This window comes from Tympanuchus pallidicinctus, unplaced genomic scaffold (genome assembly GCF_026119805.1).
Source record: "Tympanuchus pallidicinctus isolate F22 unplaced genomic scaffold, pur_lepc_1.0 scaffold5, whole genome shotgun sequence".
In the NCBI taxonomy this organism is placed as follows: Eukaryota; Metazoa; Chordata; class Aves; order Galliformes; family Phasianidae; genus Tympanuchus; species Tympanuchus pallidicinctus.
In genome coordinates this window covers 31609976-31626050 of record NW_026294769.1, presented here as the reverse complement: position 1 = coordinate 31626050, position 16075 = coordinate 31609976, and the positions used below count along the sequence as shown (strand labels likewise).

Genomic DNA, 16075 nt, shown 5'->3' with positions numbered 1-16075 from the left:
CTTGTGAAAACAACTTGTCTCCAACCTTGCCACCATCTGCGGGGGGAACCATAGGGGGAGTGCACAGGAAATGAGTTGACTCCCTCTTAAAGGAGAGATTATAAAGGATGACATGCGGTAATCTGCACCGTACAGCAAGGCAGCATGCGGCTGGGGTGCAGCAGGTTGCCTTGGTGCCTTCCTAGGGAGGCATGACACTGAGCATGGGGATGGGTAGCACTCTCTGCTAATCCATTTTCTGTTCCTAATTCCTCCAGTGGCTTTGGGAAACTCCTTTTGTGTGTAGACACAGACCATGCCTCAAGAGTGCTCCGCACCTCCAGCAACGGGAGGGTGCTGAAAATGCACATATTCACTTCCCTCCAATCACTGGTGTGAAGGTGAAATGGTTGATGTTTGCAAAGTGCTTTGAAAATGGAAGTGCGATTCCTCGGGCTCCAATTTGCATCCCCTGCCAGTATAAAAGGTACCTTTAGTCAGACAGCCAAAGATTCCCTTAGCATGCAGCAACTCCTGTTTATTTTGCTAGCTGGTTCTCTATCACTCCCTTTTGGTCTTTGCAGGCATGTCTCAGGCTCTGATGAATTCCAGAGATTTTTAATTGATGTGTCAGTCCCCAGGGGGCTATTATGAGCTGGCGTAAGGTCAGGCAGCCTTATGAACGCTTAAACTTGCACTGAGGACTAAGCTGGCCCAAGTTATGAACACTTAGGCCACACGGATTTTAAAAATATATATGGCAGTTGTATAGGAATTAGTCTGAAAATGTCAGAAATTTATCAGAGAATGGTAAGTCTCTGCAGATGTTGGTCTGTTCTGCAGAACTTAATAGAGAAATATATCTCTGAACAGTGGTGATTCCAAAACCCTTAGAAATTATTCTCTGGTGAGTTCTGTAGACTGTTTGACAACTCTGTTAGTTTCTGGAAAAGCCCTGTGGCCAGAATGTTAATCCCTGATGCCTAAAAAGAGGCACCCAGAGACCACCGTGGGCCACCTAAGTAAGTTGGTTGGATTTGGGAATAGGATTCTGCAAGGTGCTGAGAATCTCTTGGAAATGTAGGTTCCAGAAATTCCCTCCCAAGGTTCAAAAGTGTCATTCAGCCAACTTGATCCATATGCAGTTTATAATATAGCACTATTGCTATAGTGGCTGCTATATAGCAGGTACTCATATACTGCACTAAATCCTCATCTCTTCTCCATGCCACTCTGCTGCACCTGAATTTTTCATTTGGTTTCTTCTGTCGGAGCTTCAAAATGTTGTCTCCCTCACAGTACTGTTAGGAGCAGAGCCGAGCAGGTGTGCCTGTAAGCAGTAGGAAGGGACAGACAGCTGCTGCAACCATCACCACAGCTTGGTTAGCGCTGCACAGCACTCTGCTCTATAGTTTGGAAGCAACTCCTACTTTTCATCTTTCCCAAGTTTCTTACCAACTTGCAGATTTGTCTTTTTATTGTGTTCCCAAAGCTAGTTTGACAGGTCAGCCTGAAGTGATGAGCGTTCTGACACAAACCGCGTTGTGGCTCAGAAATGTTGCCTGCAGTTGTTTTACTGTAGTGTTGCTTTGATTTGAAAAGAACTTTCTACAAAGTGTTATGTTTTAGGATAGAGAAAAAAAATTTTTTTTCCTTTTTTTTGTTAAATCCAATATTGTGCTGCATGTATTCCGGAGACTTTCTGCTTAGCCCTTATAATTGCTTTCTGGTTTTCTTCTTCTTTGCCTATGCAAATGGAGAACGCTGTATTTTTCGTAATTTTTAATAGTTACTGAGAAGCAGAAATAACAGAAACCAGAAAGTCTGTGAGCTGTAATTGCTGATATTAAGTATGTTTTCGAACAGACATTTTGAAAGCAGATCACCCTGACGATTTAATGACATTTTAAGGGAAAGCCAAAGCCCCAGAGCAGCCTCTTTGAAATCCAGAAGTATTTATTTGGTCAATCTGACCAGAGCACAAACATGCAGTCTGTAAAACACCTCGAGATGCTGAAAAGACTCACAGGGAGAATAGGATATAGACCACAGAGAAGTGGCAGTGCTGATGCTAATGCTGCAATGCAGAACTGTTATTGAACATCGGGGACCGCAAGAGTAGCCCCCAAACAAATGTTTTATCTCAGTGTTGAAGACAGTTACTTTCTGGGAAAGCAACTGCTGTTTGTAGTGCCAGTCTGTTTACTGAAGTTAGTAGTCGATATGTTTTGCCAAGGTGAACTAACTGAGAGTTTTAGATGAGAAGTGCCACTTGTGTGTGGTAGGTTTTCTGGCATGCAGCCTCCTGCCTCTTAATGCTGGCACTGTTGCGGAGGGCACTTATTCCCAGCTTACATTTGCATTGGTGTAAGTGTGCACTGCAGTATGATGAATTGCCCCCTGGTAGAGAAGATTCTGTTTGTTGGTTGTTTTTGTTTTTGTTTTTGTTTTTGTTTTTTTCCCCAGGATCAAGCTAATACTTCACTTTAAAGAGTTATTTTAATTAGGTGGGTTTTATTGTAATGAATTAAAAGTAATTTGGAGTAGCAAATTATATAAGACTGTGAGGGTTATAGATTAGCCTCACCATAGCTACAGCACATCTTTTTGTAAAGGAGATAAAGTTCTATATTTCAGACAGCTCGGTACTAAACACATTCAGCAAGTGAGTGGAAGCGTTGTCTTCTGTTATCTTCCCTCCTTGGTGTGATTTATCTTCAGTTGATCAGAAGATTGTTGCATTGAAAGACAGCCCTAACAGGCAGCAAGGGGTGGAAGCAGGTGCCCCCAGCAGAGAGAGCCACATCATTGCCAGGGGTGAGGGGCATCCGTTTCACTGTGCAGGGCCAAGGCTGACTCTAGTGGCACATCTCACTTGCAGTGTGTCATGGCCAGCTGTGTAACAGGGAGCAGAACGACCAGGCTAGAAGAATGGCGTTTTGTAGGAGGATGCTTCTCTCCTCAATGGGAAGAAGGAAAAAAGCACAGAACGATGCTTCCTTGTGTTGTCCTTGTTTGAGAGGTTGGAAAAGTATTAAACGAATTACTTGGACTTACAAAGGAGTAAAACTTCACTGTCCTGCTCCTTGTATAGATTCTGAAGGCAGGCAAAAGTGAGAGTAAAATTCCTCCCATTTAGCTGTGGTCGCATTTCACACTTCTGTTCCACAAATGCAAATGGCAACAAAACAGAAGACAATAGAAAATTTGGACTTCCTCAGTTAACAAATAACAACCACAGTGACAAATATAAAGTTTTATTATTCTGGTACCACATGTCAGTAAACACTCCAGATTTATTGATTTACAGTGTACATCCTTAAAAAATTCAGAGAAGTGGTGACTTTCTAAAGGGCACAATAGTACACTGGTCTCTAAAAATAACTTTCACAACCTAGAGCTTCTTAAACTGGAAAGGAGGCAACTAGGATGCAGTTGTTATAAGAACACAGCATTTCAGTGTAGGATTATTGACTGTCACTGGCTACGAAGGGATGAAAGCAGTCCTTAATTTCTTTACCGACAAGCATATGTGTAATTCTCATTCATACCAACCCTGTCACATAGCTGCTGCTCCTTGTTCAACAAGCTGTAGGAATAAAATCATAGAGTCATAGAATTGAAAAAGATCTTAAAGATCATCAAGTCCAACCGCAGGGACAGTGAGATGCCTAATCTGGGCTGGCACAGTAGCCAGCTGTGAAGCAAGTCAGAGACCAAGAGTCATGGGACCTCTGCTATCGGCTCAGGATTCTTTCATCATTAGTCAGACCTGACTAGTCTGGTTTTCCTTACATACCATCTTGAAGAAAGAAATGCATCAATGTAAAACAGAGTGAGGCTGACCATCAGCATTTCAAAGAGTAGGAATAGTCTTTCCTTTTCTTTCCTGCACATTTTAGAATTAACATACTGTGGATGAGGAGACACATTTTCGCCTCTATCTCTTTCTGACTTCTAGATCCAAAGCATACCAGTTGGCTTAAATATTCCCTTACCTGTATGTAAGCCAGCTGATAAACACCCAATAGGATTTTCACGCACCAAGCTGGGTCTGGTGATTTTAAACCTGGGCTGGTTCACACTTTGCTTTTAGCTGAGTGAAAGCTATGTTAGACACTGTGTTAGTGTTGGGCTGATCCATAACCTCCAGTGTGCTCAGTGCTGTTGTACAAGGCAACACACACTGGCTGCCAATGTGTGGGTAATCCAGATTCCAGGCTGTCCCTTTGTCACCTGATAAGCACAATACCCAGAGATGTGTCACAGAGTAGGGGGGTGAACCTGGAGATCGATACAGTGTGGGATGCAATCTGCCTGTATAATAAGAGTGCAGACAAGTTACAGTGCTTTCCTTTCCTTTCAGCTTCTATCAAGAAACTTGAAATTTCATTGGTAATTTTGTTCAGAGGTGCATTCTTGTACATGCACCTGTGGAAAACTGAGAAGGATCATTGTTTTAAAGGTTGCCCTTTGCATATAAATCACAGCTCTGTGTGCTTCCCCATTTTAATTGGGTGACCTTTTGAATCCTAAGGATGGGAGCTGAAATTCTGGACCTGCCAGTTAGTTTGAAAGGTTTGAAAGCAATTCACTGATCCAGCAGCTACTCTGCTGTAAGTCAGAGAGCCCAGAATGAGAATGTGAGAAGAAAAAGATCCACTTAGAAGGCTCCTTCTTACAGCTCATAGCAAACTGCATCGCTGGCTGAATAGATATGTGTAAAATACAGGTTCATTTGTCACTTTAATCCCTGAAAAGACCTATCAGAATTTGGTGAGTATGAGATAAACAGGAGGAGCAAGAAACGTCATGTTTCCATCAGGACATTTCTGTGCAATTATCAATTTAAGCTTCCATTATTTATCACTAATTACTGCACTGAGCTGTTAAATATTTAGTAGGAGTTTGTTTAATTGAATTTGACCTATAAAGGAATCTGTACGCAACATAGCTTCATTTCCAAGAGCCAGTTCCTCTCTCCCAGATACAGGTGAATTTGCATTCACGTGAAATGAACGCATACTGTCAGGCAGAGAGTTTTCTGGTTTTGTTCTGATTTTTACCTCCCTCTTTTCCACATGTTTATTTCTTTTGAAGGAATCTAAAATTAGAGCACAATGTAGGAGTACTGCTTGTGGATGTAAAACAGGAGGGAGGTCAGACCTAAACTTATTCACAGATGTTGTAGTTCAGAAAGCACCAGGACGATAAATCTAACATAGCAAAGGAAAACCCTAAAGCAGAGTAACAACTTGCCGATGAACACATCTGTTTGTGAAACACTGATTTAATCCCTGAACATCTGATTAGGCAGTATTGCCTATCAAAGCTTTGTGTCCCCTGCTACTCTGCTGTGTCTCAGCTGCAGATAAACCAGGATTCATTCAGCTTTGGGTTCTGCTTGCTCTTTGCCTGTGTCTGATGTAGTGGAGAGATCTGTCCCCTCTGCAGAAGGTGAGCAAGAAGCAATGGGGACATGAACAGTATTCTTTAGTTTCAAGCTCCGCAAGCCTGGCTCTCTTCCTAGTTGTCCCTATCTTGTAACTCCCTTGATTTCAGTGAAGTTTCTCTTAATTTATACCAGGGTAATCATAATCATCTCCTAAAGTAATAAGACTTCTGATATATTTCTCAGAAGTGCCTACTTTTGTCTTTTTTGTTTAAGCTTTTATTCCCACTTAGTGAACAGCTTTCTTACTGGGGTAGGACACCTGTGTATTCCTTTCAAGCATCTGCAGTATCACAAAAGCATTGTTTTGTTGGAAATGAGACTTAGATCTGCAATACAACCTCTCCATGACTTGAGAAAACAGGGGTGTTTTTCCCAGTTTTGGTGAATTGCTGTAAGCCTGCTCTCGCTGCTTCCCTCTCTTCCCACCACCATCATTTTGTCATTTGTAGAGGTAATCTTACACATACATTCAGATACACCTTGCACAAAATGGAAAAAGTAGTTGTAAGTTCCATTGCATTTCACTAACCCCCAAATAGTCTAAGGAACCTTATGGATGGGTATTGCACTGTAGGTTAAAGCAGCCTGATTTGTGGCAGGGGCACCTGTTTAGGCCCCTTAATGCTCCTAATGAGGAAGGGGCAAGGATGGGAGCAGACACTTTGATTTGCCTGTATTCACTTCTGGTGACAATGATGAAAGTCTTAGTTGCTGTACTAGAAATATCTCATTCTTTTCCATACATAAAACCTGTGATATATGTATTTACATGTAATAATCCATCCAAAAATGTATAACTAGTGTTTTATTAGAGACTTAATGGAAGTCTCTGAAGAAAAATCAGTGTCTGGGTTTTTGTTTGTTTGGTTTTTAATTTTTTGATCCCTGAGAACACCCTATCTAATTAGAGGGTTTTTTCTGATTTTGTGTTCTCTGGTCCAGCTGGTAATATTTGAGTAGAAGACCCAGAATACTTAGACTTTTACATAAATGTGATTAAGAGAATGATCTGATTAGCAGTCATTCAGAGTTGTTAATATAATATCAACTCACATAGCTTAGGTGAACTAATTTATACAGATAACTACAGCTCAGTGCAGACTTTCTTAAATTATCATTGTCAGCAGCGGTCACTCATGACCTAAGATGACCAAGTTCAAGTGGCCCTGGTGTCTGAGAATAGAGCTGGTTCAAAGGCTGGTAAACATCAACTCACCCCACATAAGTGGTATTTATGCATAGACAAGTGATATTTATGGGCGCATAGTTTCTCTTGGGATTTAACCCCTTCTTTGTAGTGGAAATGGCTCTATTTTTGTTCAGATCAAATGTTTCTTTCCTTGGGAATCTCAAGTTTCAGAAACTGTGTATTGTTAGACCTGTGCTGGTGGTCAGAATGGGTCTGGATGAAACTCCATACCCACCTCAGTGCATTTACAAGTTCATCAATGCTCCTCCTGCTCCATCAGCTGCACTGCAGCACTGCAGGTATTAGTGGCAGGCACACCTTGCTGGAGTATTTTCTCTTCTCTCTAGAGCTTCAAAATCTCCATTTGGCTTCCTACTTTGAACCTATGAAAAACTACAGTAATCTGCTTTCCAGCTACCTCATTCACTCAGGATAAGTGTGACCACTGATTTCTGAATATATAGTCACTTTTGTGTCAGAAGCAGTGTAATTCCTGAAAACATGTTAGAAACATCTGTTAGTGCCAAGATTTCAGATAAAATAATTTAATTTCTTGTGGTTTGTGTTTAATGAAAGGAAGGGAGGGACTCATTAGGGGAAATGATCTATGGTCACATCATCTAATGATGAGCTTCAACTGCAGTTGCTCTTTGTATTTCACCTGTGTGAAAAACACAAAGTTGTTCTGTCAGTACAGCTAAGGATCATATCATAGAATGGACCTGGATATGTCCCTATAGCAGGTTTAAAACCTTCTTTTAATATACATAGTGGAGGTGGGCTGTGGAGAGGATTGCTGGTAGTGTGGGAGCGCTGCTGAATCCCACCGATATTACACATTCATCTGTATTGCAGAACAGTGGGAAAAGCCTGCATAACAGAATCCTCTTTATTGCCTGCAATAGCAGAGGAGCTGGGGCCTTAGTATTTTGAGGCTTGAGAGCGTGTTTACTGCTTTCAGATGCTTTGAAATGGCCCAAATATTCTACTGAAATCAGCTCCTGACTATGCAGATTTGGTTTCATGTGTGATTTGGAGCTGGCTGAGCCTCTTCCTCTCCTGGAATGAACATCAGGGAAAAGAATCCTAACCCTGAGGTCTGTGAAGCTGTGAAACAGCCTCCCAGGAGGAGCATTGGGAGCTCTAATTAAAATTGGACTGGGCAAAACACTTGAAATTACACTATAGGCAATAATCCAATGCTGGCAAGGTGGGTGGAGAAAACGCCCTAATGGGTCTTTTCTGTCTTTAAATTCTATGAGTTCTTGTTCTTCTCTTTTATTATGCTATTTCACCTTTTTCTTTAATAGTGACATAGTGTCATCGAGAAAGGATTATAAGATGCTATTGTGAGCTGAGTGGGTTGATGTTAAATGTCAAAAGGAAAGGCAACAGTTTCTCTGCAGATTATTTGGATTCACAGTGATTGTTTGGAGACAAAAAAAGAGAAACCGCAAGCAAGGGGCATCAGTGCAGTGTTTCTGATCTGTTAGACAGTAGCAAATGCCTGCAATGTATGTGTTTATCATTCTGACATTGTGTTTCATATTGTCTGTGTATGAAGAATAACCACATTTCCACCAAACTTAACGCAGGTGTGGAAAAGTCATTTGCTGTAACTGTACATCACTCAGATTGCCACAGATATCTTCTATCCAAATGTTTCAGATATCCCCAAAGACTTGGAAAAAAATAAGATCTTTTTACATTTTAATTTATAGGATGTATTTAATCTTAGTATCTCACAAATCTAAATATGTCATCCATTTAGACTTGCATATAATGACGTTATGGTTTAACAGGGGAGAAAGTTGTCACAGTACAATGGGACATTGACAAGAAACTGTGTACCAGCACTGAAATACCACAAGTTTAAAGAAATGGTATAAAAAGCAGCCTTTCCTTGGATTTTTCTGGAAGTTTTAGTTATGTGTGAACAAGTTTCATTTGTTCACTCTACTCACGTTCCCTCCTCCCCTTGCCCCTTCCTACACAATGTACTATTTCACCACTTCTCAATGCGGAGCTTCCTAGAGAAGTCTTGTATCAATGGCACCTGGCTCAGTGATGAAGCATCACACTGAAGCTCTGGAAACCACAGTGATGCTGTGAAACTGAATTTGGGATTCATCATTACTGCTGTACATAAGGTTTTGCTAGTCTTGCCTTTTCCACCAGCTTTTCTTCCTTCCCCTTCAGCTCTGGAAAATCCAGCATTCTCTTATTAGCTGCAAACAGCTAGAAAAGTATGGTACAGAGTAGGAAGTTTGGAATATAAAGTAGGGAAGAGAAGCAGAAAATCTCGATTAGAAAGTATAATTTAATAGAACGTGTATTGAACCAAATGTATTGATTAATGTGGAAGATATAGTACTTATATTGATTCAAACTAGAGATTTAGTACTAAAAGCTGTAAGCCAAAAAGCTGGTGCAGATTGCTACAAAAGTCAGTTTAATGCTGTCCTTGAGAATGCCTTCACAAAGAAATTCTTCTAATGTTTGAGGAGTAGGTAGAATGCGGTATATGTCAGTTTGATCCCGGAGGGTTTTATTTTGTACTCTAATAGCTGTTACGAGCCTACATTATATCCAAGGAGTAATTTTCCTTAGGGGTGCCCAGCTCGCTTTGTGTCAATATTCTAGCATTTTAAGTCACGTACAGTATATGCTTCTGGGAACAGTGCAGGAGCCAGCCAGACTCATAATGGTCTGCATTCATTAATAAAGGCAGAAGCTTCTGTCCCTCCATTGCCCACTACAGGGATGCCTCCCTGGTCTTCAGGGACCCGTACAGACACATTTAAAGAAAGCTTTATTTTGAGTGGGCAGGAGATGAAATGCAGGACTTGCAGGCATTTCCTAAGTCAGCTTTATGCCCGAGCACAGGGGTGACCTTAATGGGTCAGAGAAGAATGCAGGTCAAAAGACTTATTATCCAGCCTGTTGGAAACCAATTGCTATTGTTAAAAAAAAAAAAAAAAAAAAAGTAGTGCTTAAAGGCTGATAGTAATGTAGAGTTCTGTTTTACAACCTGCTACTGTATTGCAGTGCAAGGGGGCTGGAGATTTTTTGTTATATTTTGTTCTTGAATGCTAAAAAATATAATATGATCCATAATGTACACAGATAAAGGATTCCAGATAAGTGATAACACGTAGGGTACCATAATTACTTAATCAGTGATGATTGATTACTCATGTTTGTGTTCTTGAACTAAGGAAAAAATAACATGCTGCTTTGGTACTGTTACCATCTGTTGAAATAAAGCATCCGCATTTAATTTTATATTTCTACACTTGTACCCTCTTTGCACTGTTTGTCGGGTACAGCAATGTCTTGCTTCATCTTGTCCTAAGAGCACAAGTCTCATTATACTGAATTCAACTGCAATTCACATTAAAAATACTAATGGTATAGTGAGTCTGTGGTTATCTGTGGGTATTTTTTTCTTTGCTAATTTTGATGCTGTGGGTGGTAACGTTCTGCCAGCTAATACATCTCATGTTCTTTCTGGAACACAGAGATGTGCACCTAACAACAGAAGTACTGCCTCTTTTGTCTTGAACATTTCTGCAAAGAAACCTTTTACTTTTTCTTTTTTTCAGAGAAAATTATTCTAGACAGTGTTATAATGAAATCTGTGCATTTTTTCTAGTTCCTTAACACTAACAACAGGGATATTTAAAAGATTTTCATCCAGAGCAGTTGTGGCGTACAATATAGCAGCTCAAATAACAGTTGCTATTCTGGATTCTAATGAATAGATACAGGACCAGGGCAAATGCAATTAAAGATTTTCTTTTGACTGAGAAATACTTTGAATTTAGGTTCTCTGCTTTCCAAATAACACCAAAACAGAGAAGCAGTGGAAGTGAGAGGATTCCTGGCTGGGCTGGTGCCTGATGCAGGAACGCAGAGACCTCCTGCCTCACTGGTCCTCCATTTTGTGCATGCAAAGCTTGCATTTCTATTTGCAAATACAGTTCTCCTTGTGAAATGGTAGCTCTTGGAAGTGTTAACATAGCTGTTCCTGAGGTCCAGAAAGGATTGTGTTAATAAATAATATTTTCTCTTTCCATTGCTTGAGTAGGAAACCAAAACTTTTGCTTCACAGGGAGATTACCTTGTAATTAAACAGCACTTATGCACAATGAAATTTGGGTTATATGGAGAAGGGGAGTATGTGATACCTTCTGTGTTTAGTTAAATGACTTCTCTTTGGCAAGTAGATACACTAATTCCTCTGCACTCAGGCAAGCTATTTTGGAGTTTTTGGTGGAGGCACGTTCCAAGCTCACAGCATACCCTTAGAGAGGGGGCAGCGTGCTCACAGCCACACAGGGGATCTTGCTGCCACTCGTTGCTCTCTTGGGTGCCCACGCTGCCGTGTCCCTGCTACGTCCCTGCCAGCAGGAGCTCCATCTTCTGACTTCCCCACCCGCTGCCAGGCAGGCAGGAGCTCACCGCTGCGAGGAAGAGTGAGCGCCGAGATCTGCTGTGTGGATAATGGAGGAGGATTTTGTGCCCTAAATTTTTAAACACAACACCCCTCATAAAAACAACAGCAGTTCATAACTGGGATTAATGTTTGCAATTTTCAGTCACTTAGACGTGGGGTCTCCAATAGATGGCTTTTGGTAGAGTGGAATATGGCTCTCGGTGGGATTACAGAATTTTCTTCCTCTTCTTATCTCTCTACTCTCATCCTTCGCCCGCTCGTCTTGTCAATGTTATGCTTCTGAAGTGCTTCTACTTTGTATTTTGCCACTTAGCCAAATAGGTATTTCTCCCTTGTCCCTCACATATGGGGAGCCTTAATTACTTTGGAAAGCGTATTGTGTTTTGACTGTTTAAAGTAAGCAGAGTTGCCTTTTTAAGGCCTGAGCTGCTCAAAGCGTTTCCTGATGTTTGAATCCTGCCCTGTCTTGTTTTGCTGTGCAATGCTTGTTTTCTTCTATTGCTTCTTCGGTGTATCAAGAAAATCCTGATTTGAACCAGGGCGTGGGAGCCACGACACTGAGAGGAGGAGCAAGTCTGTCCCTATACTGGGCTTTACTTTATCACATTTAGGCCTATTTATATTTTAATCAAAAATATCACTGCAGCCAGAGTTATGCCTACACTACTAAAGCACCTTTTGGCAGCTTCACATGCAACTGTTCATCCGGCCCCACACTGATCCTGCGCTGTTCAGTCAGTGGAAAGAAAGAAAAATGGAAATGACTGACGTGCTTACTCTCAGCAGACTGGAAACAAAAGGCACCCCCAAACATCACCTTGCAGTGTAACAACTGGCATGTGACTTCACCTACTCAGGAGCAAAGGAGAAATCTGCATTCAGGCTGCCACCCCATATTTAACCTATCCCATGGTTTCTATGTACTGCAGGGTCTCCAATAAGCTCATGGTGTTATGCTGTAAGTTCTGCAATAAATGGGCACAACAGGATGACTAAAGGGCCAACTGTCAGGCTTAACTCTTAATTTCCTTGCTTCTGTGGTTTCAAGTCAGAGCCCATTACCTGAGACCAGCTGATGTTTTGGTCTGCAGTGTATTGTTACTGTTTTGCAGCATTCTGAAATGACTTTATGGGAAGGATAAGAAGCTAGATGAAATCGAGCAGTAGAGTGTATTTGTTTAACACTCTCTGGCCTTGGACGGTCTGGAATGCCTGCCATCAGCATTAAATCATTTTGTATTCACATCTGGAAATTGCATCTCTGAGTGTCACTGGGTCATTTTCCTTTAATCTCGAGAATGGCACTACATTAAAAATTCCTCAGTCTTACTGTAAGATCCTTTGCTTGCCAAATGTCCCATGAACTATTGTTTGTGTGCGTGCACAGTTTTAGGCAGAGAGAAAGGAAAAGGCAGGGGGAGCAATCAGACCGGCCTGCAATCACGCTGCATTTCACATTTGTGTTGCCAAGGCTGCCTGTATGGCTTTTTCCATGGGTGGCTCTGGAGGGTATGCCCTAGTAGATAGATGTTCTCTTCATGGAGAATTCTGACAGCCTTCAGGGAACAGGTTCATCCGGAAGAATCCAAAGGGGGTTGGAAGACAGATTGGGCTGATAAAGCAGAGTGAGGGGACTGCACATGCAGGGGCCAGGCTATGGGACATGACACCCTTCCCCTCTGAGTCACTGGCCCAAATCTGGCCTGGATTAAAAACGTGCAAAGTTCATCACTAATCAGTAGCATTGCTGTGAAGTAGCATTCACAGACTTTGTTTTTCTTTGAATCCAGTTTATATTGGAGCAGACTTAACATACACTGGATTGGTTCCTTGCTCTTAGCTCAGTGTTTGTGTAGGACCTGAGCCAATGCAGGCACTGAAATTGCATCTCATCCCTAGAAGTGGTCAACTCGATTAGGGCAGGGTCATGAAAGTTGTGTTTGCTGCAGCGTTTCTTCATTCCTAGTAGAGGAAGGGAGAACTTCAGGCTCCAAAGCCCATGTCATGCTACCTCATAAAAAGCATTGCATTCAGTTGAGGAAAAATATCTGTGGGTTTTGGTGGCTGATAGAAGGGCTGCGGCAACGCTCTTGTTTTCTCATCAGTCTTTGAGCTCCCTTCTAGGCACAAAATGGGGCTTATGGTCTTTGTGGAATATACTGTGCTATGCTATTTAAGTGGGAAATAGTTCTTAATGTAATAAAACTTTTGAAGTGATGCCACAGTCTGGGAAGCACTGTCCATTTTTTGGCTTCTAAGCAGCAAGGACATTTCTGAGAAATGCATGCATTTCTCATTTGCGTAACATATAAACCAGCAGCCACGTGTAGAGCACGCACCACAAGAACAGGGCTGGTGGACAATATCCCTAGAGCAGGGGCTGCCCAAACCTACACAAATGCAGTGTGTTGCCTTTCTGGTGACCCATGGAGAGAGAAGCAGTTGAAACAACTGGGAAAAGCTGTTTTCTTTGGTAACAACGCTTCTTCTGTCTGCTTTAGTAGAAAAGGGAGGGGTCAATCATCTTCTCTTTTCAATACATTATTTTGTGTGGTGTTGGTAGAAATGCCTATCCTGTGACTAATCTGTCTCTTTTGTTTTCATTACAGAATCATACGATGACCCAGCATAGCAGTTAGTGCAAGGCCCATCTCTTCTGGAGGATTCTTTGTGGCACAAAAAGGGAACACGTTTTACTCTTTGCACGAAACTTTCATTGTTAATGTATATTATTCAGAAACATTGTATTGTACCATAAAACTTGTATTATCGAAACTGTTGGATGTTCATGTGTTTGAACTTTTGAGCACCGGATAGACTTCCTGTATATAAAGTGTTGCACATGTATTATGTTGTCTGATACTAAAATGGTCTTATAAAGACAAGTGGACTTGGGCCCTATTCAAGAAGGATAAAAATAATAATAATACTGTATGAGGGGAAAAAATAGCTGAAGAACAAGCGTCATTTTCAAGGAGGAGGGAGAAAGTAATAGCTATGTTCCAATACAGCTCTGTTTGGCCTTCTTTTCATTTAAACTTCGGTCTAGAAATCTCTCTCTTTTGGTATACAAACAGATGAATCCAAGACTATTTTTTATTGCTGAAGATTCTTGCAAAAAATCTGAAGACTCTCTCTCTCACAGAGCAGGAACCCACAGTTGAATAAGGCCCGTATATATATTTGTAAGCCTTGCGATATGACAGATAGCATTACCATATATGCAATAGTTGTTATGTAGATTGTCAAAGAATTTTTTTTTTTTTCAGGATACCGTTTGAAGCTTTGAGTGTTCAAGACTTTCCTTAATGATTTCACATGGCCAAATTCTTGAATCAGTTGAACTAACCTGTATGTTACTGTTATTAATGTTTACTCTGCGATCTGAACCTGGAGATTACTGGAATTGTTTTCCAAAAGGAAATAAATTCAGTTTACCATTATGTGTGAGCATGCTTGTGTCTTGTCTTTTCCCTTTGAAAGCAGTACCACTGTCATTGTTCCTCTAGTATCCCAAGGACCACCAAGATCTGGAATCCCGTTGTGTAAGGACCTCTGTACTGGTCAGTAGGTCGTTTTTCTCATAGCTGGACATTTAACTAAAGGTTCTGGTAGCAACACATCTGCTGGCCTACTGCAGAACAGTATGTGCTTCAGGGCAGTGTTTTCTAGTTTGTTTATCTTCTTAGGCAGTTTCAACGATTTCTTACCTGTACACTTGACATGTTGGTTGCCAGAAGAGTCACCACACATCTTCTGTGTTTGGTTATATTTTATCCACAATATTATTTATAGGGTTGGCTCTAGCACTGACTATTGGGAGCAACAGTCACTGCCAGTAACACCGCTACCCTCCCATCCCTCACACTCCTTTCCCAACATGGGCATCAGAACTGGGGCTGGCGAATGCAGCAAGATGATGTTCCCTGTCACCATGGCCCTAGGGAGCCGCCACCAGCAGACATCACAGCTTGGCTGAGGTCTGACTGCCTGCAGTTCTGAGAAGCAGAAAGGGGATAAAAGCTAACCTTGCCTATCCGTATCACCCACAACACAAGCTCACCAACAAAACAGGAACAAAAAATAAAACATTTTCCAGCTATTTTAATACGTATCCTATTGCTTGAATTGCTGGATTCATCCCATGAAAACCAGTCTTGCTGACATACTGTAGTTAGAGAGCTGCACATCACAACAGTCCGAATGCCCATTGCTGTCAGGTTAGATATAAAGTGTGATTTCCAGTTTGCTGAATGTCACATTTTGACTGTCCACAGATGGAGGACAGAGAGGGGAAGAAGGAAAATCTGGAAGTCTCAGGTTACCAGGTAGTACAAGAAAGAAATAAGTCATGTTTAAAAATCCAGCTTTGAGAATACTGTGCATATTTTGCCAAATACAAAAAAGAAATGCCTGGGTTTCATGTGAAAATCTCATTTGTGCTGACAAAAGGATAAATACAGGCACGAGTACACAGGGCTTGTAAAATGCCAGTTCTATTTATAAGTCAGAAAGTGTTCCCATTCTTATTCTCATTAATATATTACTCATCTCAGCCAAATTGAATGTGATGATGTGTTCTTTATTTTTGACAGACACCTTAAAGGATATAAGACATTTCAGCCTTCATGTGTGAAAGTGTGACATATTGGTTAAGACTGAAAATAACGTGCTTCTAGTAGAGTTCAAGTATATAAGAAATATTACACCCTACTGTTTTTGTAAATGCCAGAGTGCCACTGAGTTGAGACAGATGGTAGCTGGGAAAGATGCAATCTTATAATCAAAAGCTAAAATATGTCAAAAATATGTTAGCAAGCAAAACATAGCATATTACTAGTGTCTCATGTCATGACAGCTTGCAAAACACGCAAAGATGTTGAATTTCTAGATATGTAAATAAAGTAACAGTAAACAGAGCAGCAGCAAATGTGATGAAGACTTTATGCATCGATTGTTTCTGCGGTGCAGTGCAGGGGAAGAGAAGGGTCTT

The 16075-nt window shown here is 41.1% G+C and overlaps 1 protein-coding gene across 6 annotated transcripts in view; it reads left to right on the top strand.

Annotated features, from left to right (window-relative positions):
* The window catches only part of ZNF521 (zinc finger protein 521), a 236607-nt gene extending 222082 nt beyond the window's left edge, over window positions 1–14525 (top strand). For all 6 annotated transcript variants that reach the window (XM_052703677.1, XM_052703672.1, XM_052703674.1 and 3 more), the window contains one exon: window positions 13692–14525. In XM_052703677.1, the coding sequence (XP_052559637.1) occupies window positions 13692–13721 (30 nt within the window). In that variant the 3' untranslated portion in view covers window positions 13722–14525. The remainder of the gene's footprint in view (window positions 1–13691) is intronic.
* Window positions 14526–16075: the final 1550 nt, after the last annotated feature.